The following is a 26,626-nucleotide window of genomic DNA, read 5'->3' on the forward strand; positions in this document are numbered from 1 at the left end:
CATCACACAAGGGGCTCAGATATGCCAGCATAAACTGACAGTACAGGAATAATAGCTGTTGAACCTCACTCTGATTTTAATGGAGCTACCACATAGATGTTAGGCATTAGCATCAATGAAAATTTCATGAGAAGGCTGAAGATCACTACAGTGCCCTCTCAGGGCCATATTCACATGTTGTGAGTGCTGCACCAAACTGTGGCCAGCCAGTGAAAAGAGCTACGTGCTTCTCACACATGATGATGGGGGGCTCGGCAAGGCGCTGCTGGGTAGCCCTGAGAATCAGCAAGCTGTAAGCGCGAGGCACAGAGACCTGGAAGGAATGCAGGCATCTGGATATTGCTTTTAATGCGTCTGACAGCAAGATGGGCAGATCTTGTTACAGACGTGGAGATCAGTGTGCCACATACCCAATACCAGCACCAGGGAAAGTGGGATCTTTAAAAGCCACAAAGCATTTAAAGTAAAAGAAGCAAGGGTAGGTAATAATTCCTCCTGTACTGGCAGCTCAGGAATCCCTCAAAATGCTATGTCTACCTGCTCAATTAAAATACCTAGCGTAATGGTTGCATACTGCAAAGACTCCTCTGAGGTACTTTCTGGAGCACCATTAAACGTATAATACCTGATGTTTTTGTCATCTGTGCAGTTATTGCAATCTCCTCCTTCTTTCCAGCTGTATGGTTTTCCACTTTGCAGCACTTTTACCTCTCTAGCTTTGCATATTGGTTCGCATACTAATAACTTAGAAATTAACTTAATTACCGAGCCAATTGGCAATCTGTGTTTTCCTAGATGGAGTTGCTATCTTCCCCTTTCCTCTTATTTTAATACTCAAGAAATCTTTGTAAAGACAAGAAGAAAAGCTATTCAGCACTATCACAGCTTTTCAATGAAGAAAAATATGAGCACATACAAATATGAAGGGTTTCTTCAAAAGAACAGTTTATGCAGTTTTTGCCTCTCTTTTATACATTTCTCGTTCCTGGTATGCCAGCATCAGTTGGAAATGCTCATTCTCAGAACAGAACCTGCACAGGATTCTTCACCGTGTCACAGCAGGAGGTTTCTGCAACAAACCTGCTGTTCTGTAGGTACTGAAAGTGCAGATCTGGTGCCCATGAATCTCTGGCAATACATTACTCATTTGGAGAGTACTTTCAAACACGGACAGGGAAGCCCAATACTATCCACTGCTTCCACTGTTTTTGTTGTTGTTTTGTATTTACACCTTTTTTACAAACAATACAATTTAGATATGCTGAATGCTGCACTGTCTCTCCAGTGGGAACACACAGTAAATATTCAAGAGTTTTATTGTGGATCCCAACGCTAGGAACGTGCACAATGCACAGATGGATTGAGTCCCAAAAAGTTTCCACTCACATTGTATGTCCTGAACTCAATTCTTCCTTAAATTCACTGTTCTTCTTCTACCTTGGTTGTATAAAAAATAAATTATTTAACTTCATGAGATCACACTGTTCTCATTTCCCAAAAGTAACAAAGCTGCATGTGCATCAACCCGTAAGCCTAGCTTTGTTATCTGGTTCCTGTGAACATAAACAGTGATTAAATAAGTAATGAGCACATTGGTCTCTACTGAAGTGAACAGAAGTGGCAGGTGACTACAAAAAAAAAAAAAAAAAAAAAAAGCAGCAGCCACCTGCAAAAATGAGGAACTCCAGTTTGGGCAGGCCAAAATCCTGCATACCCTACTTCTTCTGGCCTCTGCTCAAGGGAATGCATTGGTACCCCTCAGGAGGCATGTCCGAGTGTTATTGTGCACAGCCATACTTTACAGACTGCTTCACTGAATTAAATGACAATACCAAATTTGCAGTGTTATTTGTAGTGCAAGTAGTAACTTGGACCCTTAAAAATGTCCTGTACCAGACTGATTATAATGAATTTGACAGTGTAAAGGAGAGCCAACTCAGAAAATGATCAACCTTGACAAGTCACAGAGGAGCATAATCTCTCATTGTGCACCTGTGATACATAAAAACATCATCACAGAAAGATATCAAACATTTACAGTTACCAGGCTCCTACCTGGTCCAATTCCTGTGGTTCAATTAAATATCAGAAAGAAAAGGCAACACATTGAAAGATAGGCAGCACAATTAACAGGATGCTCCAAATAAACTTTATCCAAGGGGAAAACTTGAAACTAGAAGGATACACAGCTTCCACAGCTTCGTTACTCATAGGGAAACTGTCACTGGGGTTCCATGTGGGTACATGTCAGGTTGGTTACGGGTGTTTTTTTTTCCTAAGCCATTTGAGAAGCTGTGTGGCAAATACATAAATATAAGGATATCAACCTAGATCGTCAAGATTAGTACAGAATGGATCAGAAGAGTGGGCACTCACCCCGTATCTGGGAGGCAGAAGTGGTCGCAGACAGACACATGTAGAGAGGAATAAAGCAAGCTTAACGGCCAACTGAAGAAATGCAGAAGAAGCGTAACAAAGTCATAGAGCAAACAATAAATGACACAATTGGTTTTACAAGAAACTACTTAAAGTACACAGGGGAATCTATACCTACACCTTAGGCCAAACACATTGATTATTACTGGAGTAAATCTTAATGAATTCACCAACCTCCAATTCAGCAAGGCAGAAGGGCCGCTAAGCATTTTAGATTTTGAAAGAAAATGAAAAATAACCCAAAGCGCTCTGACACTCAAAAAAGGTGCCTAGTGAATACTAGAAATGTTTTTACTATAATATACATGTTTTCATAGGCTTTACAACCTTTAAAATTTCATGCACATGAACATTATATGATTTGATTTTTGCTTCTAAGTATATTCTCCAAAAATAAAAAGCTAAACTCTTAAAGGTCTCTTATAAAGACATGCCTTAGAAATGGTCTTGAAACGTAATATTCAAATATAAGTGATAGATTTTTTTCAGAGCATAACTTTAAAAATATATATTTGATAGAAATTATGCTTAGGACTTACAATGGTACTATTTATTCAGTCATTGGTAGATAAAGCATAGTAAATTACACAAATAGGAAGAAAAAATAGAAATACTCCAAGATGTAGTGGAAGTGGATATGTGAGTATGAATCCTCTTGTTGCAATATGTTCTTACAAAACATTTAAGAACATTCCGATAACTAACACATTTGGAAAAATTAAAGAACTAGATCAGTCAGTGACTGAGTAATATATTTACTTTTGCCTAAAATATCTGAGATTAACAGTATCTTGAGTATCACCAACATTTCCTCAAAATCTTTATGTGCCACTAGTCTCTGCACATTCTTTTTTAACTACCACATACTTCTATTTTTGGAATCCTTAATGAGGGCACACATCCATAAATGAAAGTATCTAATATCCCAAATGAACAGAGCAAGGCTTTCTGCTTGCTATCTTGATATCTATCTCAGCATGAAACAGATGAGACCTCTGATGGTATTTTCTTCCTCATCACTAAAGAGATGACAATTCCATAAGATTATACCACTCTATCACTGGTTGTAAACTCCTTCTGAAGGAAAACATTGACATCAGTTTTTGAAGATTTCTAACCGTTCAAAAATAAAGGCTGTGAATCCGTAAGTCATACTATTCCTGCAAAGGTGAAGAATTATTTTGAGCAGTAGTAAGTAATTAAAAAGTCAAACTATGTAATAACTAACAACTCAACAATCATATTACAAAGATAGGACTCTTTTTAAGAAAATTAGTTAATCCTATACAAGACTAACATCACTGAAATAGTTTCTATAAACGAATGTTGATTTAATTACTACAATGGGTACATAAAAAATAGAAACAAAAATAAGCTATTTCCTGTATTTACACAAATGTAAACAAGAATACAGTCTGTCCCCAACTTCAGAATTCAATCATAGATAAAGAAAAAGAAAGAAGACAGCAGAGCTCTACTGGCTTACAAATGCAATTGAAATCGGAAGCACTAATTCAAATCTTGCTTTGATGAAACAAATCAGTGACTTGGAGAATGCTGTTATTTGTCCATTTTCATTTAAATATGACAGTTTGCACCAAAATCTTTCAAGTGGAACACACAATGCAAGAAACATCATTCCTCTTTAAAAAAAAAAAAAAAAATCTGTTGATTTTGCTTGTGGTATTTTCAGTAATGATTTATTATTTCAGTCTTCTTTGCCAGCAGAAAAGAATCTTGTTGACATTCCTCTAAGTGTTTAGGCTAAATCATTATTAAAGTGCTTGATCCTGGTAATTGAATAAACCAAGAATTTGTTCAGGAGAAAAACTAACACTTTAAATGTCACCTCTTTTTAAAACTTAATCACCGTAAAGCTGTTTTAATTCCTTAAAGAAGTATAATCATTTTAATTTGCCTTTTCATTGCAAAAGAATCATCACATAATATTGACCCCATTGTTTGCAATAAAAATATTGACCCCATTATTTACATTAAAATCTGTTATTTATTTATTTACTTATTAGTGAAAATTATCATTTGGGAAAAGTGAAAAGTAATTATTTTACTATAATATCTCTGCATGTGTATCTTATAAAATGAGAATTTTTGCAGGCCCCAAAAATATGCCCATTCCTTTTCTTATTTAAGACATGATGGCAACTGTGATCACAACTTTTTTCAGCTGGATTTGAAGTCTTTTCAAATCAACGGAAATCTCCCATTGGTTTCAATAATTTTAAATCGGTCCACCAAACACTGATGATAGCTGTCCCCATATCTGGAAACTGTATAATAGGGGATGTAATGTTTGGTAATATTTCAAATATTCTTGAGCTCACACTTCATTAACCAGAAACTCATCCACAGCACCACAAAGACTGTCACAAAATTTGGATTGAGATGTTTTTAGAGGTCTGCTACTTAATAGAAGGGTTTGTGTTTTTTTTTTTTTGTTTTTTTTTTGTTTGTTTGTTTGTTTGTTTGTTTGTTTGTTTGTTTGTTTTTGTTTGTTTGTTTTTTTTTGGTTTTAAGAAAACACGAGGACAGAACATGCTGAGAGGGAGACTAGATTGCTTTCAGGATCAGGCAACAGCAGGTCTCAGCAAGGACATTTAGAAACCCAAACAGATCAAATGTACAGAGATTAATGTGTTCACACATCCATGGTGTCCTGTCTTTGAAACAAAGGGCAGTGAAAGTATATGTAGGTGCTTCTTTAAAATCAGTTCAGCAGAAAGAAAATTGACAGGGAGCAAGCACAACATAAAAGCCATCACTAAAGGGAGCTGTACTCAGTTTGTTTAGAAAGGCAGCATAACCTTTCACGTGAAAAGAAGTACTTGACACTGTTTATAAATAGTGAAATGTGTAAAAATACTGTTTAAATCCATTTGAAATCTCTCTTTCGGAGGACTATATTTTTGGCTGAGTCCATATTTTCAGTCCTTTGCCTTGAGCTTGCATATGACTGCTCTGTTATTTAGACAGTAGTGACCTTCTTTTACTAATATAAAGAATGGGCAATTTTAAATTTGAATGTACAAAACTACTGCCACTGAAGTATAATTTAATGCAGTGCTCAATACGGGCACAGCCCTCCTCCTGCAAAAGCTTTCTGCCAAAGAAATAGAAAAGAAAAGGAGGAGACAAGCCTACATCAAATCAAATGGTTGGCTAACACAATTCTTGTACCAGCATTAAGTAGGTCTTCAGATTGCATGATTTAAATAAAAACAGGTAGTAAACAACACACAAAAAAATGAAGGCATTGCTCAAGAAACAGAAGGAGCACATGGCAAGGAATGTACCACGAGGAACGACTGCTGAGAGAGAAATAAGCAGGAGGAGGTAAGAAGAGTGTTTTCTAAAACAAGGTTACTGAAGAAAAGGTTTCGGATTCCAGTCTATGTTTATAGCCTTTGGTGTCAAGATGTCCAAGAACAGATCCAGAAAGACTGACGCTGTAAAAGTAAATTTTCTCTGTCATCCTTTCTCTCACCCGAGGTGCTATCCGTCAAGGCCTATAAACTTCACATTGGATATATTATGTTAATAAGACATGAAATACTGTATATAGCTACAGGGAAAATAGCGTGCTTGTATCAAATACATCTTCCTGTTCACTGGTGCAAGATCTGAGGGGCATTTTCTGCAGAAAAATGGGTCTGCAATAACATTAACTTAAAATTGTATTCCCAGTCATAAACTGGCTATGCAGACAATGGACATGTGAGCAATACAACCATTGCCACGAACGGCTATTTATAGCCAGCCTTCCTGGTTCAAACTTTTCAGCGCTAGATATTAAATTACTACAAAAGCAGCACACTTAACTCTCATCGTCTCAATTTTGCACTCGAAGCAACCCAAACAAGAGGTTTTAAAGTCAATTTTTCACAGGCATCCGTAACTCATTTTCCATAGCGCTGCATGGGTGCTGTGAGGACTCGCAATCTCTCACTAAGCTAGGGAAAACAGTCGTTCAGAAGCACTCCAATTCTGAATTTTAGAGTTTCAAAAAGTCTACCTTACTGTTATTTTCTCTGAGATTAAGATGTTCAACACCTGAAAGAGCAAATGTCTAGTATTTAGAGCACTCGCAGATGGCTAGGTGACCATCTCTATTTTCAAATCAGCCAGGCACCTAACCTTCACTGAAAAATCATGGGACATAATTGTAAAATTGCTTTGCAAAGCCAGCCGGAAAGCTATCTCCATCTCTGTCTAGGTCCTCTGACAAACTCATTGGAACATTTTCCCCTGTAATGTGTGTGTGTGAAGAGCTTTTGCAAGATTTTATACTCTGCTTGCAATTATAAGGATATTTGCTGGAACAAATACTAAATTTACCTTGAGATAGTTCTCTTAAAACTCTCTTCCTGCAGGTATTTGAAATTTCAAGGACTGTTAAAGACATGCAGCTTTAAGGAGATACAGTTACTATCAAGAAGGAAATCAGTTGTACTTAAATGTGTATTTTTTTGTGGTATGTATGAACAAGTTTTACGTGGTTGCATACCATAACTCCCTCCTGATGTGGTATTGTTTACAGGCAAAACAATACTAGATGAGTAGCTGCAATCATAGATCTTTTCAAGTCACTGCCGAATCTCCTTGTTAAAGGCTCTTTGGTTTGTAGTGTTTCTGTGTTTGGCTGGCCCTTCTCAAGCAGCACAGCTGAGCAGGGGCACTAATAGCTACGGACCAGCCCCTTTCAAGGCCCTCATTCATCTTTTTGGGATCACTACTTTCTCGTAGTGCTGCATTGGCATATTTTTAAGCGTGCAGGTACCTAAGTTACTGCCAACTGGCAGATGCTGCTACTCCTTCACAGCTAGTAATCTGCCTGCAGCTTCATCTCTAGCTGGTGTCTTGGGTTCAGAAGCAGTATTTTTAGAGTATGAGTTCCCACGTTTTCACTGCTAGCTCCTTCTGATCCTTCCAGATGCTCTGAGCATGCCAAAGCCAAAAGGTGACTCGCTGTACAGATGTACACAATGGAAAAAAACAGAGCCTATCTTTCCCAGTTTTCATACAAATGATTGTTCTGACAAAGAGACAAACTTTCTCTTGCAAAAGGGATGTAGAAGCTGAAGACCTTTCCAAGTCATTCTGAGGAGTTATCAGCATTCTGTACGCTCATTTACCATTTTCTTCATGCTTCTTGTTCACGCACTCATAGTGCTTATTTAGACAAAAGTCTCTAATTCCAGATGAAATTCCATGTCTGGGAATTCCCCAGGAAGTGCCTGCTTGCCCAGAGACCATCTTAGTCCTCTCGCAGTTGCTGTTACTGTCTTGGCCTAGTAAGATTATCTCTCCACACCGCTGACATCTGTGAAGACTTTGGTTGCCCAGCTCTTCCCTATAAATTTCTTGAGGGAATGCTGGAGCTGAGGACTCCATCTAGTTGCAAGGCTCATGGGAGACAGGCACTGAGGTGTTCAAATACCTTTAAACATCTATTGAAAACACTTCTTTAGGGCCAAGACACCCTCTAAAACAGAAAGTCTGTTCAGAATTCAGAAGATGTTGTTAGTGGCAGCACAAGACAGCTTGAATCTGGAAAGAGGGGGGACAACATAGCACGAACCTACTGAAGGATACAGATCTACTTAGTATTTTTTTTCAGGTAAAGTGCCAGGCTGTCTCACTGCTTGGTTCTGCAGTGTAACATAAGCTGAAATACATGCTGCAGTACTGCAGTGATGCCAGATTTAATATACAGATCTATTTTAAATAGGTTTAAGATACAAAGCTTAAAGCAAATGCAGATTTATATTTTAAAAGTAACCAATTGGGAACAAGGGCATGTAGTTTTGCAGTACAAGAAAAAAGTTGGACCAAAACTTCATACTTGTTTGCATGACAGCCATCCCCACAAACCTGCAGGCAGGAGCTACAAAACTGTTAAAAAGGCCCAAATTAAACTCTTTGAAGTTTCATCAATAAAGGCTCCTCACTCCTTCCTACTGAAATCAATCATTTCTTCAGGAAAACCCTTACACGACTAGAAAAATAGGCTGTGATCAAAAGCTCAAATGTGCAAAAGATGGAAGCTATGTCAATGACCCCATGTCAATGGGCTCAAGGATCCCTAACTCCTTGTATCTAACTCCCTTAAGATTTAGGGGAGGGAGGAAGGGTGAGGCTATAATCCTGTGCTCTTGCAGTTACATCAGCTCCTGCAGTTAGTCCTTCCAGACAGGTGATTTCAAAATCATGCTGGATTCAAACTGTTCAGGACTTTGAGCACTTGAATCAACCTCTTCAAATACGGCAGCAACCACTTTCCACAGCAGCCAAAGCTTCCAGTGATTGCGGTGCATTATTCACGATACCGTGTACTACACTAATCTACTCAAGAGGTGACAGAGGCACAGAAAACTGTGTAAGGCCAGCATCTGAAAGGAAAGGTTGCAGACTCTTGGGCAAACACAGATGATAAAAGCATTCCTGGCGGCTCTTGCTATCTAAGCATTCTGAAACAGCCAAGGACATCTTCAGAATGGCACAACATCATCTTCAGAAACTCCACTCTCATTATCTATTTCATTTGTGCAGTGCTTGTTTTGTCCCTTAACAACCTTGCATGACCCTCTTTAAAGCCAATGGAAGTTAAACATACTCAGGCGAGAACAAAATGGAAAACAACTGTACACAGACTTTGACTTGACAGACAAACCTGAACCCGGTAACGTTCTTAAACAAATGTTATTTTGATTTGCCCCTTTAGGCCTAAACACATACCACAGATCCAAATAGGATCCAAAACCACAATTGTCAATGTTGGTGATGAACTGGATGCATCTTAAAAACAGAAGCAAAACCCCCCACAAAACCCAAATTCAAGAACAATCAACAGAAATCAAAAATAAAAGCTGAACTGATCAGAGAGAACAAATCTGTGATCATGTCCCCACATTTCACAAGGGCAACAAAAAGGCCACACTGCTCAGCCCAAACCCTGTTTGTCCCAAGGCCTGAATTTTATAGCAAATCTGCATCTTTAGCTTACCTTTTATCCCTGTGCATAAGTGAAGTAGCCTCAAGATTTCATTCAGTGCTTTCCACAAAAGTCTATAAGCAGTCAATCACTGACTAAATATTCAGACCTTTTCCATGTTGTTCTCACTATCCCTGCTTTTTCAGCATCCCCATGCATGGTGCTCAACATGTCAAAAAAAATTTAGGATAGGAGCTGCAGAAATACACAGCCAGTGCTTAGTGCATAGCTAATGGCACTGTCCCAGCTGATTAATTTGTGCCCTTTGATATGACCTTTTTCTTTAGCCAAGTTAATGCGCAAACTTCACTTTGTGGAGGAAATCAATCAAATTCTGCTTGCAATTCCAGGAGTGTAAATCTGAAGCAATTTCATTGCTTTATTCCCAGTGTTACAGAATCACAAAGACAATGTTTCAGACAAACAACACTATAAAATATGATGCGTAGCTAAAATCAGGAGACACTCGTTAACATATGATGATTACATTTTGGATTAGCAACAGCGTCCTACAATGCAAGAGGAAGACAAATGCAAGGTAACTTCAGGGACATGATGTGAACATCCTGTACACACTGTTAAATTCTGAAATGTTCCCAACAAAAAAAAAAGCATGTTGTCACTGGTAAAGCACATACTGCTCAGATGCTATCAAGAAATAAATAAAAGGCCAAGATGGATGGAGAACAGAATTAAACACTTACACCTCAGATACAAAGCTGTTAAATGTGACACTCTGACCCGGAGAAGTGTTCAGTTCATACTGTCACATAAGTTGTGTAAGAACCGAGTAGGGTTCAAAGTGCATGATAAGAATGACTTAAAGACGTTTTTCCATATAAGAAATTCAGGTTGGGATTGGACAGAGCTGACAGACAACTTTAGGAGGATGTTTTGTTGACACACAACTCATCAACTTAATAGTACAACAATAGATTGCAGATCACATTTTTTTCATAAAATTATTTCATATTAATTGAGAACAAATAGTACCTCAGAGTTCAACATTTCTTATTTAAATAAAATAATTTACCATATTCATTTAAACAAAGCACATCCAGGCTACAGAATGATCTCTTAGATGGCTTGGGAAAAAAAATAAAAAATAAATGGTAAAAATAGGAAAGATTAAAAATCCCCCCAAGTATGGCAGATTAAAAGATTTTCCACTGTGAGATTTGTAACTCTGAGTGCCTGATTTGACTCACCAGATAGTGTTCAAGGGCAGAAGAGAAAACATTAATTCTGACATCGACCAAATCACTACTATAACCAGAAGGCATCCTGAAGAGTTACACACAAACTACGTATGTAAGCCAAGAAACTGGAAGAAATGACGTGCTACAAGAATATCAAATGGTGAGACCAAACATTCCCAAACAGGCAGTGGCTAGTCAACTGCCAAAATTATTCCCTGCCCTGCAATAATATACACACCAGAATCATACTTTGCAGGCATTAGCAGGTTAGTATAGGAAGGGGCTCTGGTATGAATACAAAATCAAGGGTGACACTAATGCCTTCTCTATTTCTTGAAGATGCCCTGTGTATTTCTGGAAGCACTTTTGTGCAGACAAGAGACATCTTTACTTAGGCCCCAGCAAGGAACAGCAAACACCCTCTCTCTAACTGGTCCATTTCAGCAGCCGAACAACTCTTACAGAAAGCTTTGAGAACAAAAAGCATCCAGCTAAGGGAACCAAAAATGTCTGGCATTCAGAGGTAGCAATCACTGACAGACAAGCATCTGCCCTGAAATCTTAATTTCTGGATTGTACTGTCTGTTCTAAAGTTTTCATTTAAAATTATTTAGCTTTTATTACCATTTTTCTTCTTTATTTATTTTCAGTGTTAGAATGTATGGCGGTTATGTGTTGCAGCTGTGTCTAGAGACTGGAATTAGGTTTACCAGCACAAATATATCAGAGAAGACATACGGAAGACATGTCACAGAAGGTATAATATGCTTGAAACTTATGTCCAAGGGCTACCATAAAATATAGCAGTGCTACCTAGAGACATGCTTTTATTACAGTTAATATTTTATTTTGTATATTGTTTCTTTTGCTAAATATTGATTGTTTTCCTTGCTTATGATAAAAATACAGATTTGAAGTCCTACTTACATACTACAGTAGTTTGGGGAGTAAGGGGAAAAAAAAAAAAGGAAAAAAAAAAAAGACAGCTTCACCATGGGGCAGAAACTATTTACCCTCCCACTTGAATAACTTGTGTCAGCTCAGAAATGCACCAGAAGGTGTCTGCTGTTTTTGCCACCTGCAAACTTTTACCACTCAGACAATGAAAAATTCTCAAGTAATGACAGGGATGAATAATGGATGAATAGCCTCCAGCTCCACATGAATGGGAAAAAAACTGACCTTCCCTAAGCCAACACAGAAAATTGCCTGTGTCTAATATATAACTATGTGCATAAACAGATATTGGTAAAAACCTACATCAGCAGCTCCTTGTTGCCTTCTGGTACAGAAAAGATTTTCAGAAGCACAAATTTTCACCTTTTTTGGAAAACCTCCATTGAAATAAACATCACAGGTTTCTACAGATATACATATCTTGTTCTTACTTTCAGCAAATACGCATTTTGCTTTTCATGTCAATAGTCACACAGATTCAATTTGTTGAAAACTCTAAATGTCTTTTTGTTTGCTATGAAGTACATTAGCAGTGTTGTTTTTCCAGGATGTGTCTTAAGCCAAAAGAGCAACTAAAAAAATTATTTCTTACAAACACTTACAGCTTATTCAGAATCATGTTGCTCTTTTAATCTTTTGCTCGACCTGCTGTTATCTTCATGTTACTAGTTATTTGTAGAGCTACATTAAGATGACTTGGAAATTGGGAAACAGGATTAAATCCTTGTTGTTAAAGACTGTAACAAAGCCTTTTTGGAGGGCATTCAGAGAGAAGTAAAAATGAGTAAGGTGCTTGAGTAGTACATATCTGATTATTTTCAGAAGGCAATGGCTAACTAACATGGGTGAAACTAGCAATATCTAATCTTTGACAAGAATCTAAAAAATATGGAGTCACATTCAGAGTAGCTTGAGGTAATTTTTTACTACAACTAAAAAAGGTGTAACAGGATAAAGAGGAATATGCTAAACACCAGAAAGTATTTGAAAATTGTCTTAAAGGCAAGCATCAAGAGGCATAACAGACTGGAAATAGCTTTCTGGGCTTAGAGAAGAGTTTCACGGCAACCTCTTCAGCTGGTTTAGAAGTGCCCAGTTTTTGCAAGGGAACATATCACATACCTGCTGCCAGAGAATGGCATTTGCTGAGTTCTCCTGGCACATTGTAGCTAACCATAAAGCATGTCTGTGCTTCTTGGAAGCTCTAGTTTCACTGCACCTGCATAGATCAGGTATTGTCCATGGCCTGAAACTGCTTTGTGCCTGTATTTGAGTTCGGGACAAATAGCAGCAGGGCACAGGTGTACTCCCCTAGCAGCTCATGCAACCTGTTTCTGTCTGCTGATTTTGTTTTGTTTTGTTTTCTGGAGGACCCTGAGCTCCTTGCCTGTCATGCATCTTCGGAAACTGTGGGGTGTCACCTAGGAAGGAAGAACAGATGGAAGTTGGCTGCTGCTGTCAGCTATTCACCCAACCTGCAGTCACTCCCCGAGGTGCTATCATGAAAAAACATGGCCTAAGCAGCTCACCAACCTTATGAGATGCCCTGCTTGCACTGGGTAGTCAGCAGTCTGTGTTCACTGCAAAATGTCAGACATACAGCTAATATTGACTGCAACTGTGCAAGTTCTTCAATTAACATCTGTATTTAAAGAATTGTCTGTAAAACCACAAAGCTGGGATTCTTCTGTGGCTCTTAATGAAAGATGAGCTCAATGGGAGATAAAGTTCAAAAATTTTACACACCTTTGAAACTCTCAGCCAAAATGACCAGCATGGTTACCTCAGAAACAGCCTCTCTCACGTCGCTATGTAAGAGCTAAGACAAAGCATTAAGCTAACAGCCCTTCATTCACAAGGGGGAAGGGAAAGAGTCCCAATTCTGAAATTTGTTTGCCCCTAATCTTCCAGAACTCATCTGACTGTCAAACCACACTGTGATGCTCATTCTTCACACATTGGAAAAAAGGAAAATTTAAACAAATGGGGGGAGATGGGGTGTTTTCCATTCAAAACCCTGTCATATTTCTTTCCTTTTTTTTTTTTTTTTTTTTTTTTTTTTTTTTTTGCGGGGGTGCTGTTGTTTGTTTGTTTTGCAATGACTTTAAATTCATGCTGTGGATTATGGGTACAATTATTTTTGAAAAGAAAATACATAAATAAGACAGTGCAATTTTGCAGTATCATTCTCTTCCCACCTTCTTTTCTTCACTTTATAGGAACAGAGAGAACCAATGCAGAGGGTGCTTGACTCAGCAGTTAATGACCAAAGCAAAAGGTCACACACAGAAACGTAGCTTGCATGAAATGCTCAGTTTAGCAGTTATTAATAGTTGGCACTGAGGAAAGATCAGACTCTAAGCACTCAGACACTATTTCTTCTTATCTGCAGTGAGTTAATTGCTGCTTCTTTCTCCACCTCAAGAGAGGCGCTGGCCTCAGATGAAACTAGAGTGTACACCTTTTGAAAGAGTCACATGCATTGACCCAGACTCTTCCAAGTGACCTTTCAAAGGCTGTTCTGTGGTGCTTCTTACAAAGCACGTTAGAAGTGTGATCTTTCTTTGATGTCCCTAATTATAAAGCTAATCCAATTCTCACTAAATACAACAACAGTTTTAATATTGGCTTCATCAGGAGTGGAAAGAAAAGGAGTTATATTTTACATTCAAAGATGATCTACTGCTCACAAGGTCATAGAATTTGGAATCTAGAAGAAGCTGAAACCTCTTCAATTTACTCTTATGCTCTTGAGTTTATTTGAAAGAAGCTTCTGATGTTTTTAAAATAGATTATTTGTGGATATATTTAACCAGATCCTTGGGAAAATCAGTCTTGTGCCAAAATTAGGATTCAGTGACCCCAAAAGAAAAAAGTTTCTGTAACACTAAGCAAAAGTATAATCTACGAGGTTGGTCTTCTGATTAGGTTAGCAGACTCCTAGTCTTTATCCAACAATGCACTGCCATCGTGTGGTTCATCACATCAACGACAAGATTTATCAAAATGCACCTAGAATGCATTTACTCTTAGGATCATTTCATAGATCTTTCATAGCTTTAATTTCTATGAAGCTAAGAAAATATAAACTTTAAGTCTTCAGGTTATTTATTGAAAGTTCCACCATTCGATTTTTAAAAAAAGAAGCACACAAAGTGATTCATCCTTCAAATTAAAGTTGATTATCTTTTTTGCAATAACATTCTTCAAAATGTTCTGCATTTTAATTGCTTTATTTTAATAGTGGTCTGATTCTAATGCAGATCACTGCCACCCTTCCATTTTCTTTAATCCAAAAGGGATGATTTCTTGGAATAATTTTATTTTTAATAATCCTGCTACTCCACTGTGATATCCTTTGCAGGTATGCCAACACTGGATTTACCAGTTCTGCTCATGACTACATTGTTCATTTCATGATCTTACCAAAAAGAAAGAAAATCTTATAAATACCACTGCTAAAACTTAAATATACCACCGCTAATTTTAATTAGTTCAAAAATCATCCAGCTGTGACCAGGCAATTTCAAAGTGACTGCCTTTGTGTAATATCCATGTTTAATGTGTGTTTATACACGTAACTTTATCATTCTCATGTTTGGTTGCTTCTCTGAGTTGAGAAAGAGGAGATGGTCTCCTAGACATGCACTCAATCCTATATCTTCTAGCAGTACCTTTTGTCTGAACCCTAAGTATTCTATGGATCCCAATGGTCCAACCCACTGAAAGTCCCTCAGGCACTTCCCTTGCATTGCTCAGAGCTCTGGGCTTAGACAGAGCTGCACTAGGGAAGGAAAGCTCACTCAGGTACTAGTCACGAAGAATATTAAATTTAGGGGAAAGGACTGCAAAGCAAACACTTCAGAGTCCATCTGCTGATTGATCTACCAACATACAGAACAGTGAGACCACACCTCAATCTTTGTATTCCACTACTGCCACTTCCTCCCTTTGAAATACTCATGCTTTTGAAATACTCAAAAGTTTCTGGCTAATCCAATGATAAACAGTTAGCAAAAATCACTCTATTTCTTGTCCTTCCCTGAAGATTTTATTTTATTTTTTTTTAACAGCTAAACATAATAAAATAAATCCATCTTGCTTCACAGTGCTGGGAATTCAGTTTTGGCCAGGAATGTCAAGAGCCATATGTAGCATTTTATCGAGGATGGTCGTCTTTAAGAATTTGACTCTGACATGGGAGGCTGTCACGGGTACAGCCTCATGGCTGTAACTGCACAGTCAGAAGCAGTAGTTTGATTTAAAAGGCTGTTTATTCATGAGGATTGCAGCAGCATCTAAATAATACTCAGTTTTCTACTTTCAAATAAGAAGCAATTTGCTTGTAGAAGACAGAGCTCAAAGCTCACACTAGGTATTTGTTATTGCACATGCATGGAGAAAGGTCTTCCTGACCCAATCATTAATGTAGTTACATTATGTCTTGGAATGCAGCAATATATCTATTTCTGATCTAACGTTCATCAGAAATCAAATCTGTTTTCCTTCTGGTACATATATATACACACAAATGTATATAAACGTGTAAAATTCATGACTTCTATATATGCAGTTTCCTTTCAATTTTACAGTGCAGCCGTTAGCTATCATACAGGGAGGACAGATACATTCGAACATCCCACAGGTTATTCAACATGTTCTGTATTACACACTTCCTAATATTTTCCATAAAACACAGGTTATAAGGAAGCCTTTCAAAGTCCCTCATCCTCCCCACCTCCCTTGGCTTGCTGCTTTCTGTGTCTCTTTCTGCACAAAGCCTTGCAGCTGGACACAGCAATCCAGACGAGGGCGTCCTGTTGCTTTGTATAATGACCGGCGTCCTGGAGCTGGAGCCAGTTATCTGTGGGGAAGGGGTGGCAAAATAGGACTGTATGACACTAAGATCAGCAGTGCATGTACCACATGCATAAAGGAAGCCAAGTAAACTAAGCCAAGGCACCATGCACCCACCAGCTCCTGGGAAAGGCTGGGTGCTCGCTATAACCCATCGAGGTCCCTGTGCTCCCTGAGACCTTCAGCCTGCCTGCAGCCTGGTCCGAGGCCTGTCCACGGGCCTGCCACACTTGGCTGCCCATCACCTTCCCCTGACCTGGCCAAGAAAGTCATCCCACAGCTCTCCAAAGGCTGGGGGAACTTTCTGTAGCCTAAAAGGCCCAGAGGGAGAGGCGAAGATTTTCACCCGAGTCAACTGAGCTGCTAAACACAACTTGCTTCTGAGATTTTGAGGCCTACCATGCTGCAAACCCATGCAGAGTATTGCATCTGAGCCAGTTTCTACCAGAGGACAGCTCCGATATCCCTTATGAAGAAGGCTGGACGAAACTGGACACCCTACAGTCATATCATCATGAAAAACAGCCCTTTTGTAAAGAGGTATCAAAAGCAGCAAGAAGATACAGCCTAAAATATTATGAAACTTTTGGCTCAGCAAACAACTTTAAAAGCTTATCGGGAAATTTGGAGTCCTAGAGAAAATGCTTGCACCTTCTCAGAAGTTCATGACTAACTTTACCAATCCTGGGTCTGGGAAAACCCTTAATAAATCAGGAATGAAAGAAAAATTACATGTGAATAAAAGTTCATTTAATCAGTATCTTTTATTTCAATAAACTGGTTAGTTTAACTTATTTCCTACAGTGAAACAATAATTTAAATGGCAAAAACTAGCCATGAAAAAAAAAAAAAGAGCTGCACTAGCCGCTGAGGGAAGCATGCTTGTTGAAAACGCAGCAAAAATATTTCAAATCATTCTGTGATGAAAATAAAAAATACTACAGGAAAGGTGTATTTTAAGAAAATTGTAATGTATATGAATGTTGTATGATTTAAAGTATAAACTACATAACCATTAATAATATAGCAAATTATTGCATTATACAGAAATAACTATTAGAGGTATTTTTAATACTTAAATTCTAATACATTTCAATGACTTCCTCATTTGGTAAGAATATCCCCAAACTGGGATAAGTTTCATATCTTATACTGCCTTCTGCTTCTGTTTTACTGAAGTCAAGGGGAGCTTTTCATTGACTTGAGTAAGAATTGAACTTTACAGCTCTAGTCAAAGGGAAGGATCTTAGATCATCTTGATGAAAGGTAGGTTTTATGAATTGTTAAGCACAATTTTTGAGAATTTTTGGTCAACTGAATGTCTCAAGGCAGTTATCAAATGAGCAGACAATATCATACTCATCTCCCTTAAAATATACACTTGCACATTTGTTTGGTTTATTTCTAAATGAACTTCCCGTCTTAATCTTTGAAATGTTACTGTGCATTGTTAGTTACGATGTTTCATTCCTATGACATTTCATTCCAGATGACCCGCATTTCACCACTAGAAATACTGGTACTGTATCTGCAACATAGCTTGTGAGGTCCTCTGAGTCCCTTTCAAATGAATTATACCACGGATTTAAGACAATTGAGGTGACTGATAAAGCACATAGTAGAGCCAGCATAGTCGGTTATATCTGACCAATGAAAAATTATCATTTTTTCCACAATATTCAGCAGGTTCTGCAATTGTTCTCTCAACGGGAGACAAAATGTTAGGTTACAGAACCCTTAAAATTCCCTGCTGGATCTCACAGAATCTGCAAGTCCCACCCCGCAGGGAATGCCACTTTCCGGCAGTCTCCACACATTCCCTGAAAGAGTTCAAATTCTTTACACCAATTGAACGCATTTCTCGTCTCGTTTGAATGGCAGACTGAATGGAGACACTTGAGAGTTCTTGGTCGCAGACATTCTAATTGATCTCTTGGCTGCAGTATACTGTAATTTGTATGGAAATATGCATTTCTCTGTGTAGGCTGTCCTGCAGTGGACTAAGCATAGTCATGTCACCTAACAAGAGCACTTTATGAACCATAATTTTCTCTGTTCAAATTATATCTCTCAACTTAGGAGGTACATGAAGAACCTTTCCATATACACACACACAGGAGAGAACCTGTCAAAACATGTAGCTTTGATAACATTGACTCAAAAACTGAATGCTTAACAAGAGCTCTCTATGAAACAAACGGGGAAGAGGCAAAAAATCATGTTTTCTTAGACTAAAGTGCTTTCCCTGCTATCTGTAAGACAAATTTAGCTGTGGCATTTGCACTGCAAATCTCATTAGGTAGGCTGGTAAGTTATGCAGGCAGAAACAGACTTCTAAGGATTGTTCTGCAAAGAGGGGGCATTGGCAGCACACAAAGCACTTCCCTTCCCACTCCCTGTGCTGTGGGATCTGGTGAATCCCCAGCTGTGCTATAAAGCAGACCTGTCAAGTCTCATGCACTGACTCATTCTTTTGTATCACACTCTGTCACTGCCGGCATTGCACATTTTTATATGGCACTACCATGGCTCTCTCCCACTTTTGGATCCCACACATCAGATGCAGGTGGTCAGTCTGATCTGTGATTATCTGACCAGCTGCATCTGATGTGTGGGTCAAGGAGCAAAAGAAAGGTCATGGTGCTGGCACTGCAGCTGGGGAATGTGCTGTTTAGCAGGACCCAGTGCTGACAAGAGCCCTGCTAGAAGGCGTGCTCCCCTCTTAAGGCTAAGTGCTGCAGGACTGAGCTTTTTAATGGCTGGACATATGCTCATCACCTAACCTTGCACAGAAATGTGTGCCCCAGCACATGAAATCCAACGTGTCTAAGAGTGCTGACTTAGGAGATCTGTATTACAAGTTTAACTTTGTCATGAGATTTTTGCAAGAAAAAGTAATAGGATGAGAAGTTGGAGATCTGGTCAATATTTCCTAAAGAAAGATTTTGTTGACCTTACCTTTTCCGTTCTCCTATATGCTATTATTGGTCATCTCTTAAAACCACAGAAACAAGTACATGAATTCTGATTTTTCTTTCCTCAATTTACAGGATCTAAAGGCAATAAGTACTTACAGTGAAGGTAACACTTCTGAAATGATTTATACCTACTTCTGAGTCTCTCTTTGTGGCAATCAAAAATTACATTTCATAAATACATGTTTGTATGCAGTCACTTAAAATGAAAAGGTGACTGAGGTTTTAAATGTCATCCACCCAAAAAAAGCACCGTAAACATTTCAGCCACTCTCAGTGGAGAAGGCTGGTGACTGGCATATTAAAAGCCTCAAGGCTGCAGTTATTTACAAACTCTAGTTTGCTAGATTGTTCCATATGTTTAATTCCCTTCCATTCTCATCATCATTATCCTTCCCACTGCTTTTCATCAACAGGCACGTTAACAACAAGTTTGGTTATTCCTAACATTTCTGTATCTGGTCTGATTTTTCATCGCCTGTAGAAAGGAAGACCAGGAACTGAGAAATACCTCTATGCAGAGTGCCTCCATATGGCCATGGATGCAGCAGGCTTCCACCAGTGCATGTGATCTTCCATGGGATTCCCATACAATAACTCTAGATAAACAAAAGTATAATAAATTAGCACCTTTTAATTTTTTTCCTCACAAATATAGACAAAAAGTCCAGCAGAACAAGGCTGAGGAAAAAAAAATGGATAAGATGTACATTTACAATAATGAGTGTCTTATTGTTTATTTAAAAGAAGAACTCCCTTTGGCAGAATCTCCATTGACAAGCAAAATTTGTTTACAGGATCATAGCCATTGGAACACAGACACCTGTTCATTAAGGCATTAACGAGTTTATCTTTCACTACAAATGAAAACCACAGTCCTTTATATATAAGGAGGATTTCTGATCACAAATGTCAGATAGTCATTCCTATTGCACTGCTCGACTATTGGTAATGTGCACTTACATTTCAGAGAATCATAGAATGGCTTGGGTAGGAAGGGACCTTAAGATCACCTATTGCTTTATGTGCTGATCCCTAAGCAACAGCTAGGCTGGAAAATCTTTAGATGTATTGAAATAAAGAAAATGCACAAAGATGCAAACACAAAAACATGAGGAAAAACATACGGTCCATCTAGTCCAAGTAATCAAATAAAATTAAACTGAAAATGTCATTTTGTATGTGACAGTGGATAAGACCCAAGCAGATGTTCTGTTTAAAACCTGAAGTACTAATTCATGCTAATACCCTTTAAACAAGATGTACGTCTCCATTAGATAACGTATTCAGCACTGGCAATGTGTTGTAGAAAATATAAGAAAATTAGAAGTCAAATGCTTTGAGCTTTCAACATATATATATCAAAGACAGGTAGGTATCAATATCCCCCACCACATCTCAGAAAACTGTACAAGAATTTAGACAAGCCATGAATTAGCCCCATGCTGAAGCTTCTGTAGCAGTGATTGGTCACACCGCTGCAGAACAGAACATGCATCTTCTTTCTGCATGCATTTTTCTCCTCTAGATACAGCAGTTTCAGCAAACTGTTGTTGACTGCTATTTCTGGTGAAATAAAAAGGTAACCCCTGCAGATACTGTTCACCCATTGGTTTTGCCTGTGGTCAAATGAGCCCATAAGTAAAAACAGCTGTCAGAATTCCCCACCAGAGCTGAATCCCTAATTATCTGTTTCCACTAGAGAAGTTGAGCCTTCCTGCTCCCGTTACCTCCTTGATTTTATTTGCCACATTCTGCCCCTAATATCCTATTCAGTACATTTGGAACAACGCAAATACCTTCACACATGCTACCATCGGCTATAAACAGTTTTTGCTACTGTTATTTCACTAACCCTTAAAGAACTGTACTCAGTCTTCAGAGTACTAGGGGAGTCTTGGGTGCACCCACATCTCACAGCATGGCTTTGCCAAAAAAAAAAAAAAAAAAAAAAAGGTAAGAACAGTAGGAACAAGTTTGGCATCTTGGCTGTAGGTAAAGTTGTACCCTTGTGTGCAAGGAGGGTTAGGAAGCCTTAATGAGATCTCCAGAACAAAACCGCCTTTCTAACATCAGTCCCCCCAGTTTACTTCTCATTTCTTAGCTTTAGCTCACAGCTCTCAGTGGTGGATCTTACACATCTACTTTAACATCAGTGGAAGTAGAAATGGGAACAACCTTTCCAGTTGACATCAGAGCAATGTGTCCACACACTTCTACTTAAAAAGGAAACTTTTTGGATTTATTTGGCGGATAAACCATCTCAAGCAAAAATCAGCGTTTTGTATAGAACAGTTACCCTTCTGCCCCCCGTTCACACACATTGGAACACCAAACAAAAGCACATCCTCACTTCTCAGCCCTCAACAATCTTCTCTCTTCTCTGTATTTCTGGTAAATTAAGCAGTTCTCTCACTCCAGCACAGAGAGCAACCATAGTAAAATCCCATGGTTACCCTTAGCAGTACATGACAATGATGTTAAAAAGGATAACTTTACTTAGCCTTACCTGGCTTCTAGATTTACAGTCAAAAATAATTTAATTTTAAGGAACAGATTATGAGTCTTATTACTGTCCCATCATAACCCAGGATTCAGAGGTTATACTTCTGCCTTTGTAATTGATAGTTTATATTATTTTGGATGTCCATGACTTTATTTACTAATTTTCCCCAAGCAAGAATGACAAATCTGATCTGTGAAAGCTTTCTATTTTTTTCCCTCCCCAGAATTTACTTGGTTTCAATTTTCGTTGAATGCAAAACAGCTTGGCAAGAGGGAAAAAAATTGGAGGGAGAGGGCGCTCCAATAGCCAGGATTAATTAACCAAAGCAAGAGGATGTAAATGCCTCCTAGTGGCAGGTTTACAAATCTGTATTTTGCTTCAGTTGATCCTTAGCAAAATCTATATACGCAGGACAGAAAACTGAAAACCAAGAAGGCAGAGGCTGCTCTTTGTTTGGGTTTGATTCTAGCTTCCTCCCATTCTTTCCCTCCGCTCTCTCAAAATACGGAAAGAAAAGATTCACACCACACGACCCAAATTTATGTTTATTTCCATTTTAAAAGAAGATTCACTGCCATTTTTTTCTTCAGCGCTGTTAAGGCTGAACACTCAACTGACCCACTGTGTTCAGGTTTCCCTGAGTGCTTCACAGAGATTTGTTAAAGATATAAAATAACATAGCAAACAATGAAAGAGCTTGTTTCCCCAGCCATTTTTGTTGAAAGCTACTTTGTATATGTTCCTATGCAACAAAAATTAAGTTTATGTGTAGGTGTTCCATGTTTTTACAAACTCCACACTCCTTAGTTGTTATAAGATTAAAACAATTTTCTCCCTCAGTAAATGCTTCCCTTGAAAACCACTGGAAGCACATAATTCATCTGTCCATTTATAGCTTCTATTTTCTTCTAGGCACTGAGAAACTGCTGATTGTGATTGTTGTTTTCCCTTTTAAGAAGCCGATGTTGAACAAGTGACAGATAAGACAATTTAATGTTTCAGTGACCACACAGATCAATTTTTTCATTTATTCTGAAGTTTAAAAGAAAAAAAAAAGGGGAGAAAAAAAAAAAAAAAAAAAGATAGGCAACCAAGGTACAATAGCAGGGATTTTGTTTAGCAAATTATTCTTCTATACCCAGAAAATTTAACAGGCACTCTCATTAAACCTGCAGGGAGTTTTAAGGTAGCTTTAGTCCTAATATTTTTCAAAAAATGCATTCAAAGATTTTTCCCCTGAATCATTTTCTTCTCTATGGAATCTATCAGAAAGGTTTGGAGATATAGTACAAGTCTTTAACGGTGAATAATAGAAGAAGAAGAAAGAAAAGAAATGTATTACCACAAGCTAGAGAAGATCTCAATAAAAAGGTAAGTGAACAGGGAACATTGTGTAGTTGCTGTATTGGATAGAGAAATGGAAAAACCACAGACATCTGGGAAAGTGTTTATATGGAAAAGGTTCGGGATTGGTATCACCTATTAGCACTTACCCACTCAATACAAGTCATTGTAGGGTGACGGACACCTGATTCACTCCTTCCTTCATTTCTTCCTGGTTTTATTCCCTGTAGATCTCTGCCTTCTGTCCCTGCAGTGTGCCACCTGATGTGCAACCCTATTAGGCAAGCTAGCATTATAGCACTGTATGTGGGCTGGCAAAGTATGTGTGCTCAGCCTCCTCACACCTGGGTGCTAGCAATGTGATGGCTGCACATTGCACCAGCATTCAGTGTGAACCTGTATGAAATCTCCTCTGCATGCAACAGACCCTTCTGGAGACATTAGGGGGCCTTAGGTGTCTGACCTGGCTGTCCTCAGGAAGAGTAAGGGCTGAGCATACCTACATCAGAACCTCCCCCTTTTCCAGTTATTCAGAGACTAAACTCAGATGCCATGGCTGTTTACCACTGTACCTTTTCCTGCTGTCAAGTAAGACAGCACTCAAAGGAAGTTATGCAGTCATCAGGCTGTCATCCCATAAAAACAGAAACTGAGAGACAGCTAATCAACAGTAAATAGTCAACAGTGACATCCAAAATGCTACCCATAATAAACATTGTTTTTAGCTTACTGATTACAGGCAATAAATTTATGCCAAGGAATTTACAGGGACATCCCAAGCAATCTTGCAAAAGTCCTGGAGCTAATATGTTGGTTTATGTTCACAATTCTTACTGACTTCACAGTTCGAAGCAACAGGGAATCACTTTAAAAAAAATCAGATTCATAAATAAATTCAGGTTCAGATTCATAAACGTAAGAAGCAACCCTAGAGATAAACCTGCCCCATCCCACTCCACCCCCTCCTTTTACTTTTTTATTTATTTCTAAGTATTTTTATACAGTTTGCACTGGAACAGGTTGCCATGAGAGGTTGTGGAGTCTCCTTCTCTGCAGATATTCAATACCCACCTGGAAGGGATTATGTGCAACATGCTCCAGGTGACCCTGCTTGAGCATCGGGGTTGGGCTACAAGAACTCCAGAAGTCTCTTGCAGCCTCAACCTTTCTGTGATACATAACATAAACTCTACTGAAAATAGCAGGAAATTCCATCCTTGTTCTCTCTGACACAAAGGTCTTCTACCTTGGAGTGAATCCAATTCATTTTATTGATAGGAAGTAGAATTTTAAATCCCGAGCTTGGTTATCTGTGAGACCAATTGAGAACACAGGTCTGTACGTATTAATTTGGCCCAAATACTAATTACAAGATTTTCTTTCATGAGCTTTACTGTTGTTCTCCTGTTTAAAAACATTACCAAACATCAAACATGTTAACAAATGTGTTTCTGCACATTTCGCAGTGTAACAGAATGACATCACTGTCAGCTCCCTATAAAGAGACTTTGGTTCTGCTAAATACTAAAAGAAGACTTTATTGCCTCATATACTACTCTTGACCACTTAATTAACTACCACAAAAGCTAATTAATTAGACGACACAGTCTCTAATCATTCTGGAATTTGTTCTATTATGTTCGGCTGGAATATCCTCTTTCCTCAACAGACCCCCTAAAGTTTCGATGAAGCATTCTGGGTTTTTCATTCACATCTTTCCAGATACTTAAGATCAGGATGGGAATATTTTACACTGATTTTATTACAGATTCTCCCCTATTTAACTCTATCTTTAATACAACAGATATCTTTGTGAGTTTGGAAGGCTTCAGCCTGTTCCAATGTTAGCATTCTCATTTTTTAATCTACTGGTCAAATTCACAAGCCATGCCATATTGTACAAATAGGAATTAAAGTGATTTTAAGGTCATAAATTTTATTTATAAAGGAGTGCCAATGGCCAGAAAAATAGTTATACAGTTTTTATGAAGCAGTGGAATACAAAACCATGCATCCTGGAAAGAAAATAATACTAATATCCTCAATCATTAAATTAAGATATAGCTGTATCTTTTAAATATATGGTTACGAATAAGCTCAAGCCTTAACTCTTCAGGCATACAGCTGTTACAGCTTTTATAGACTTTGTACTGTTATTGTGTAAAATGGGACTCAGGAGCTGGTCCAAAAACTGAACTGTACATGAACAGAAACAGATTTAGAAACTTTTTGGGACAGGAATGACCTAACTTTGCCAAAAACTCACTCTTAAGAAGTCAAGAATTACAGAAACTTAATGAATGTCCACTGCCGATGCATCACAACACGTATATCCTATGCACAAGAATTTCATGAAGCACCTTCCCAAATAAACTCAAAAGATGTACGTCCAAAATTTCAAATTGCTTTGGCAACAAGATGCAGCCGGTCTGTAAAGCCAGCCTGTGTGTCATGATGGAATGAAAGTACCAATGAGAAACAAGCTGATGAATTGGTTTGACTAATCATTAAAACCCATCTAGTATAATCATTTTAGCTGATCTCGTTTAAGTCATTCCGTGAAGCTGCCGGAAGAGTTCAGGGACAGGTCGATCTTCTATTCGCATCATGCAAGGATCAGGCAGATAAAATCCGATCAGTTACCTGAGCATTCTTGCACTTATATGTAATTATTCCCTGTTGTTTTAAAGCTTCCATCTGGAGGAAAGAAATCTGTTCTGCTCCTGACCTTTTCAGACCTCATGCCACTGTACTTAGCTTTAACAGATGGATTCTACTCATCTGATATGAAGAAAGAAATGAAAGATTGAAAACACAAGAAGAGTGGAAAAATATAGATTCATTAAAGCCTTGACTCATTGCTAACTGCAGGTCACTGGGTGAATCTTCACTGGATTCATGGGTCATTGATCAGGACTCGCAGTTTGTTCCTGCCCTAAACTGCAAATGAATTAAGACGACTTTATTAAGAAGGTGACGGGCACTACCTTCCCCTAATGTGCAAGTCGGTGAGAGCAGGAAGGATTGCCAACACACACTGTATCTCCAAGGTCATGACTATTCCTAACAGATAGCCACAGTCAAAAATAAGTACCAGTTCTGAGCAATATTGAGATCTTCTTGCAGAAGCAAGAGCAATTGCTCTGAGCAGCAAAGATTTCTGCAGAACAGCAGAATTTTCCTATTTGTGCTGGGCTTTTCTTCTTCTTCTTGGTCAGACTGAGTAAATAAAAAAACTTTTTGACAGATTCATGTACAAAGCATTTTGGTGAACAGCATTATTCTTCATCTGTGCAAAAACACACTGGAAATCTTAAAACAATAAGAAATAATGAAAGCACTT

The 26,626-nt window shown here is 38.3% G+C and overlaps 1 protein-coding gene across 1 annotated transcript in view; it reads right to left on the minus strand.

Annotated features, from left to right (window-relative positions):
- HSPA12A (heat shock protein family A (Hsp70) member 12A) overlaps window positions 1-23,465 on the minus strand; it is an 86,752-nt gene extending 63,287 nt beyond the window's left edge. Inside the window, exons 1-2 of the mRNA XM_068688823.1 lie at window positions 23,433-23,465; window positions 19,945-20,032 (exon numbers count right to left, since the gene is read on the minus strand). Coding sequence (XP_068544924.1) covers window positions 19,945-20,032; window positions 23,433-23,450 — 106 coding nt within the window. The 5' untranslated portion in view covers window positions 23,451-23,465. The remainder of the gene's footprint in view (window positions 1-19,944; window positions 20,033-23,432) is intronic.
- Between the last annotated feature and the right edge of the window lie 3,161 nt (window positions 23,466-26,626).

This window comes from Anas acuta, chromosome 7 (genome assembly GCF_963932015.1).
Source record: "Anas acuta chromosome 7, bAnaAcu1.1, whole genome shotgun sequence".
Taxonomy (NCBI): Eukaryota; Metazoa; Chordata; class Aves; order Anseriformes; family Anatidae; genus Anas; species Anas acuta.